At 42.6% G+C, this 7,646-nt stretch overlaps 1 protein-coding gene across 1 annotated transcript in view; it reads right to left on the reverse strand.

Annotated features, from left to right (window-relative positions):
* Positions 1-2,601: 2,601 nt before the first annotated feature.
* arfrp1 (ADP-ribosylation factor related protein 1) overlaps positions 2,602-7,646 on the reverse strand; it is an 8,473-nt gene continuing 3,428 nt past the window's right edge. Inside the window, exons 3-7 of the mRNA XM_008293361.1 lie at positions 6,643-6,695; positions 6,285-6,366; positions 6,072-6,142; positions 5,602-5,702; positions 2,602-4,471 (exon numbers count right to left, since the gene is read on the reverse strand). Coding sequence (XP_008291583.1) covers positions 4,384-4,471; positions 5,602-5,702; positions 6,072-6,142; positions 6,285-6,366; positions 6,643-6,695 — 395 coding nt within the window. The 3' untranslated portion in view covers positions 2,602-4,383. The remainder of the gene's footprint in view (positions 4,472-5,601; positions 5,703-6,071; positions 6,143-6,284; positions 6,367-6,642; positions 6,696-7,646) is intronic.

Below are 7,646 nucleotides of genomic sequence, written 5' to 3' on the forward strand. Positions count from 1 at the left end.
GCAAGTCTGGGGCATGAGGAGGAGAGAGAGAGAGAGCAGGAGCTGAGGGGTTGGCCCTTTTATACCTGGCAGCGAGCATGCCAATCAGGTAGGACCGCCCACTCAATCTCCAGCAATCCAGGGACACAGACACAGACAACCAATGTGCTCCACCCACAGACTAGGTGGGGCCGTCACACCGTCAAATTATCATCACACATGACCAGACTTTTCAGTGATTCAAACAGTTTAAACAGTTTAATAAGCTTGATATCAGTTTAGATAGTTGAGGTGGCTGAAGAGAGAGCTGAGCCGCAAGGCGAAGCTCTCAATTTACCAGTCCATCAACGTCCCAACCCTCACCTATGGTCACGAGCTTTGGGTCGTGACCGAAAGAACGAGATCACGGATACAAGCGGCCGAAATGAGTTTCCTCCACAGGGTGGCTGGGCTCAGCCTTAGAGATAGGGTGAGGAGCTCAGACATCCGGAGGGAGCTCGGAGTAGAGCAGCTGCTCCTTCGCGTCGAAAGGAGCCAGTTGAGGTGGTATGGACATCTGGTTCGGATGCCCCCGGGGAGGCTTCCTCTGGAGGTTTTCCGAACTCGTCCACCTGGGAGGAGACCCCGGGGCAGACCCAGGACCCGCTGGAGAGATTATATCTCTCGGCTGGCCTGGGAACACCTCGGGATCCCCCAGGCAGAGCTGGAAAGCGTCGCCGGGGGGAGAGAGGTCTGGGACGACCTGCTCCGCCTACTGCCCCCGCGACCCGACCCCGAATAAGCGGAAGAGAATGGATGGATGGATAGTTGAGGTGGTTTTGTCTGAATGAGGCCGTGCAGAACACCATGTAAAAGGGATTTGTATCTGACAGAGCCCGTCTGGTGACATCGATAAGAAATAAAAATAACTCGTTCCCACATATTACGAAATTGTGGCCACGAGTTATTAATGTGTGGGAACGACATAATGATCACACGGTGTTTCATCGCAAGAGATCGCAGGATATTGGTGTAGTTCATTCCAAGGTTAAAATAAAATGAGATCAAATCAAAATGTTCCATGTTTCATGCAAGTGCACCCGTTAATTCAACAGCTGGTTCGACTGCACTGTGAAATTTGCTCCACAACTTCTCTTGTTTCTTCATATTAGTAATGTGAGGCCACGACTTAACTATGTCGTTCCCACGCATTAATAACTCGTGGCCACGATTTACTTATTTTTATTTCTTATCGATGTCACTAGATGGGCTCCGTGGTATCTGAATAGGTCAGAAAAAAAAAACGCCGTCATGGTAACAGAAAGCTGAAGCAGCAACGTTACGTATCCGATGCTTGAAATGAGCTTCAGTGACTGATTCTGACAGATGTTNCATGAGCATTTCCAAAGAGAGAGTTGCCTGTACGCATGTATGCCTGCTGGACAGCAGCAAAAGCGTCATCATAACTTAAAATGATCAATTATCTCCGACATGGAGACAGGATCAATCAGAAACCAACAGGTGAGCTGTCACACAGTCATAGTCTATAACTGAAGGTAAATCATTGTTGCATAGCAACCATCCTACTAGTGAGTCCTGAGTTCTATCACAGCTGTCAGGATGTTTGTGTTCTACTGTTGGTACAGTAGTCGTTAGATTATCATCACACATGACCAGACTTTTCAGTGATTAAACAGTTTAATAAGCTTGATATCAGTCTAGATAGTTGAGGTGGTTTTGTCTGAATGAGGCCGTGCAGAACATCATGTAGAAGGGATCTGTATCTGACAGAACCCGTCTGGTGACATCAATAAGAAATAAAAATAACTCGTTCCCACACATTAGTAAATCATGGCCACGAGTTATTAATGCGTGGGAACGACATAATTATCACACAGTGTTTCATCGCAAGAGATCGCAGGATATCGGTGTAGTTCATTCCAAGGTTAAAATAAAATGAGATCAAATCAAAATGCTCCATGTTTCATGTAAGTACGCCCGTTATCCTTAATTCAACAGCTGGTATGACCGCACTGTGAAATTTGCTCCACAACTTCTCTTGTTTCTTCATATTAGTAATGTGAGGCCACGACTTAACTATGTCGTTCCCATGCATTAATAACTCGTGGCCACGATTTACTTATTTTTATTTCTTATCGATGTCACCAGACGGGCTCCGTAGTATCTGAATAGGTCAGGGAAAAAAAACGCCGTCATGGTAACAGAAAGCTGAAGCAGCAACATTATGTATCCCATGCTTGAAATGAGCTTCAGTGACTGATTCTGACAGATGTTGTGGAGAAACACTTGCTCTGCTTTGGCAGTATCCAATAAACCTTGAGGCCATCTTTGTTGGCACAGATCCACAATAATGGTCATTTGTCTTTGCACAGTTGACTTAACCCAGTAATGATGAATTAAAGGGTTTTATTATTTGACCCTCTAAACAATCAACAATGAGCATCAATAATGAAGACTAAACAGTACAAAATGTCCAAGGTGTAACAGCTGTGCATCGCTGTTTGGGCTAAAATTCAAAAAGTTATTCCCATGGGCTTCCAACTCATCGAGCTGCGTTTATATGCTTTGAGGTCTTCTAGTAAAGTTCCTGTCAACCATCTCAAATTCCAGCAAGACACATTCTGGTTTGTTGAAATTCAAATTTTATTATAATAACCTACCACACAGCACATGTGACTGACTGAAGACGTCACCTTCAGGTTTTTTTAAGTACTTCATACATCCCAAGTCAAACTGCTGATTCAGCAGTGGTCAGCAGGGTTTGTGTTGACTCAGCACTTTGTGTGTTTGGGTTTTATAGATTTCATATCCATTTACCCAACCACCTGTAGTGTGTCTGCAAATTATGCATGTTGACATTTCCAAAGTAAGTCAAACAAAATCAATGATAAATCTGACGGTGGATATTTTACAGATAAACAGAAGACCACTCACATCTGTCTGGGCTCCTGTAACTCGCTGTCTGGAGCCTCACTGAGCAAAGTAATGCAAAAACACACATCATATACAGCTCTGTAAATAAAGTAGTTGTTCTCGTTTTCCGCCAAAAGTTGGACCAAATGACTTTCAGCTCACAATATTAAGACTTGACCCATACAACTAAAACAGAAGAGCTCATCAGATTAATTTATTTGTACTCATCTGTCCATCGTGTATTCATGTTATCGTAGTTATGCATATCACATGCAAAAGAAATTGAAAGAGCTTGAAACATGTTGACAAGCAAAGTAATTCAGAGGAGGATGCAGCTGAAACCTGTGGAGAGTCCCTCTACAGATGTTGATGAAACACACTCCATGTATCACAGCTACGCTCAAGTTTTTTCCATTAAAAAAATCCCTTCCTGCCTTAGAATGGTTTAGCTGTAACTGTACACTGTGGCCTTGTCTAGAATGTTCAGATCTCTCTCCACACAAGCCTCCCTGACTTGCTGCAGCTCACAGACGACTCTACTCGAACACTTCAAATTACAACTTTGGAGCCTTTCATGTGTATGTAGATATTTTTGGTGCCTGGCTAATGCTGGTGCTCTAATCTGTGTGTCAAACCCACTACTAGTCTGTTGCTTCACCTCTGTTCTAACTGCTAGACAGGCTCCAGTCGTGTTGTTCACATTTGTGAACATGTTACGTGCTACACTGCGTCCTGATTGACTTCACAGAGTAACATAAACAGTGCTGAAGTCACAGGACTACTTATAACTAATGTCTACTTGTTTAGAGGAATACAAACGGCACAACAGGTCTTCCCAAATGTTGAATGTTGTACAGGAACAGACAGATGAAATGATTGACAGCTGATGAGTGAAAAAAATTTTGACCGACAAACTCAACACCAAAAGTGGAAACACTGTTTCCACAAATACACTCAAAAAGGTTCTGTTTGCGTTTGAAGAATGGAAACCTGCACACGACTGATGCGGTATTGTTATTAATTGATACAAGAGGAGAATTTCAATTTCAACTCAACCATAAACATGCGAACTAAACACTGCTTAGTGAACTAGATAGTGTGGGGGGAAAAAAAGCAGATAACCACCTCATTAAACCGCTTAGTATATTTTATGAGAAGTACGGTGTCAGTGAAGGTCCATACAGGTGTTGCAGCTCTGATCCCAGCCAGTAGCTTCGTCCGAGGAAGCTGCTCACAGGAGGCCGAAGAAATCAAAACATGTAACAAGTGCGAAGAGGCAGACATTGTTCAGAGCACATCTGAAGTTATGCTTGGTGATGAAAACACTGTTGCACTCTATGATGAACTCCTACAAGTAGAAGTCCAAACTGTTCAAAGTCACAGGAAACACGAGGAGAGAGGAGAGTTATCAGCTCCAGGGTTTACATGGAATGTCCTTGAGTAGAAACTTACAGTCCAAAATCATAACCAAGAGATGATGATGACGATGTCTTATGTGATGTCCTTCTGTCTGGGTGGCCGGTGAATGTTCCTGACCACACACTTCACCATCCACTCGATGCCTTCGTTCACTCCATCCCTGTGAAAGGAAGATGTGTTTTTTCACTACAATTATGTTACTGGTTCATCAAGATAGACGGCTGTTAGTGCTAAGGTACAGTTTATGGCCAGAACTAGGGGTGTAACAGGACACAGTCGTCACTAAAGAGTCAGTACAGGACATATGGTTTGGAATGTCCTGTGAACCAAGCAGTTGCTGTTAGCAGTCTGTTTGTTCTGACATGATTGCCGTCATGGAGTGAAGACTCTAGAGCACAAGCTTCATCTGCCATGCTTGGCAGTGCACTAGTTCTTATCCTCCAGCTGCAGCATGCCACCTGGGTTAGTACTGATAGCTGGACAAGCATTGTGCTAACTGTACTAAACATGTACCATGTGTTAGCTCACTCTACATGCTGCTTCAGCTCCAATCAGCCAGATGTTTCAGCTTCTCTGCTCAACCAGCTTCCATGTGGAGCTCCCACTGAATGGAATCACCTCGTTCACTTTGTCCAGAACATTTCAGTAGTTTTTTTTCAAACAAAGGGCAGTGCTAGTTTGTGCAAATGTCACTGATGGCTTTAATGGTTGATTTAAGGTCATTACAGACATACTGCACTTGTCTTAATGGACATTTATGATTACATTTAGCTTGTCCTTAATAAGAATACACAGCTTAGAGGCTTTGCTTACTGACACACCTGAGTGCCTTAACTGTACGAATTAAGACTAATTAGACACTGTCTTTTTAAATAAACGATCTGTTTCCTCTGCTGTACCAAAAACATACCAAACCATGATGTTTGTGTGCCTACCCCTAGTTAGAACAGAAAATAAACAGATACAAACAAATATTTCCTGAGGACAGAATGAGAGTTAAAGCATTTAGCAGAACATTATGGAATTATTACATAACTCCAAGCTCTGGGCAACATACTGTAGTAGGAAGTGAAAACACCTGTTACAGTTTAGTGACCTGATTTCTTGCATGTAAAATCTGACTTGTCACCAGTATTTTCAGTTTTTCTTAAATGTCTGTGTCCAAACAAACCTTCCAGAAATACTTTCACTGTTTGGCTTTCGCTGCCCAAACTGAGCATGTGCTGAACCTGGTTCTATTTGACAGCAGACCGGCACACACAGTGCCATTTACCACAGCAGCAGTCTTACCCTGTGAGGGCAGTACAGGGCTGGACTAAGCAATCCCTCTTGCCGATCTTCGGGGCACAGTCGCTGAAGGCTGTTTTTATGTCCGGCACTGACAAACAGTTCTGAGAACAGAGAGCAGACACAAACCATGACTGAACACATCCACCCCAGGGAGGCAGCTAATTACTCTTACTTCTAATCCGTTCCCATAAATATTAAAACTATTAACATTCACCGAATTTTGTAAATAAAAAACAGAAACATTAATAGAAAACAGTGCAAAGTATCCATGAGAAGCCCTGAAGTGAACCGTTCTGCTAGTAAAGTCCAAACAAGAGCGCAAAACCTAAAGATTTTTAATATATTATGAATAAAACAGAAGCTGTTTTAGAATTTTTTGAATTCTGAGAATTACTGAAACAAATGCTGAAGGAAACACTATCTTCATGTGGATGGAAGGCCAATACATAGGAAGCAGTCTGTGTCCATACCGGTACATCTTGCTTGTTGGCCAGCACCAGGAGTGGAACGCCTTCTAAAGCCTCGCTGCTGATCATTTTCTCTGGGGGAGATGAGAGTTCAGTTACTGATTCAACAATCACAGCTAAAGCAGGCAAAAACCTGGAAGCCTGAATGTCATTATTTCGCAGGAATAAAGTCACAAACCACTTTATACAGAGAATAATAGGAAAAACACTACTCACCAAAGGCCTCCTTTGATTCTGACAAGCGTGCTTCATCAGTTGAATCTATCACATAGATCACTCCGTGGGACTCAGCATAGTACTACATTTAAATACGAAGAATACAAACAGCACATCAGAGTAGGCTTCTGGGCTGAGAGAACCAACACATCCATACCATGATGATACGGGGTGGTACGAAAAATCCAAAAGGTCCTGTTCTTATAACTAAACATATTATGACTGGATGAAGTACAGGATTACATGTTCTTGAGAGTCCATCTGTACTGCAGTTACTATTTTTGCCTGAAAAGGCAGCTGGTATAAGGAGTCAGGTATGCAGGCTTGTGCAGGTGTGCAGCACTAAACAGTCTCATACAGTCAGGGTTAGCCAGCAGGAGTAAATGTAGCAGCCAGTCACTGCCTGTAGTGCTGGAAGTTTTAACATTATTTCAGGTGACAGGTGCTTCCATTCGTTTGCTTGTCAGCTACGTTGGTGATATAGAAACAATGAGTCGGCGAAAATAAGAGCTTTTGTCATGTCAGACCTTTGACTTTGAGCATATGGCTCCTTCTGGAGACAGCAGGTACCACGACAAACCTCAGTATGTATCAACCTCCACAAAAGTACTCGCAAAAAAAATAAAAAATGTTTGTTCAATTTTGGCCTAATACCACACAAGGCGGAATGTTTTTTCAATATATCACACATTGTATGATGGGTGGTTCTGGCTGCCTTTCCTACCATTTCTTTTCACTATTTTACATTTCCCTTTAATCATTAAATGTGTTTCCAGTCACCGGTTTTATAGGCGCCTTTTCCACAAGTGAAAAAAGTGAAACTACTGGACATTTGAGGAAAACACTTAAATATCAAGTGTCAGACATGACTGAGGAGGTAAAGCTGATGTCTCTAAACACAATGCCACAAAGCACAAGTGAAACTGAATCCACTGAAGGGTGAGTTAAAGGGATCCCAAAGTATGAGGAAGTGAAAACATCCGATGAGCTTTGATTGGAGCTCTTCTAATACCATCCCCTTCTTGTCTCCTCTTCTTCCTCACCTGACAGGAAAACTAGCTCCACTGGCTGCTTATGCTGATGAAGCCACTCCTAATATTCATCTCACATAAGTGGACGGACACATGCGTTCATTTAAATTTTCTCTTGCCGACACTCTGGAGGGTTATTGTGCCATGATCTGCTGTTTGAGCTTCAGCCACTGCTTTAAAATGACAACAATTTAATTGACTGAGCTACTGCTTAGTATCCAGAATCTACGATGATCAGGTGCTTATCAGTGAACTCATACCTTCACATCCACGTCTCTTATTTGACACATGAAGCTGACAGGTGACGCTTACCTGTTCACTCTGATTACGT

Source organism: Stegastes partitus, unplaced genomic scaffold (assembly GCF_000690725.1).
Source record: "Stegastes partitus isolate 25-593 unplaced genomic scaffold, Stegastes_partitus-1.0.2 Scaffold877, whole genome shotgun sequence".
Lineage (NCBI taxonomy): Eukaryota > Metazoa > Chordata > Actinopteri > Pomacentridae > Stegastes > Stegastes partitus.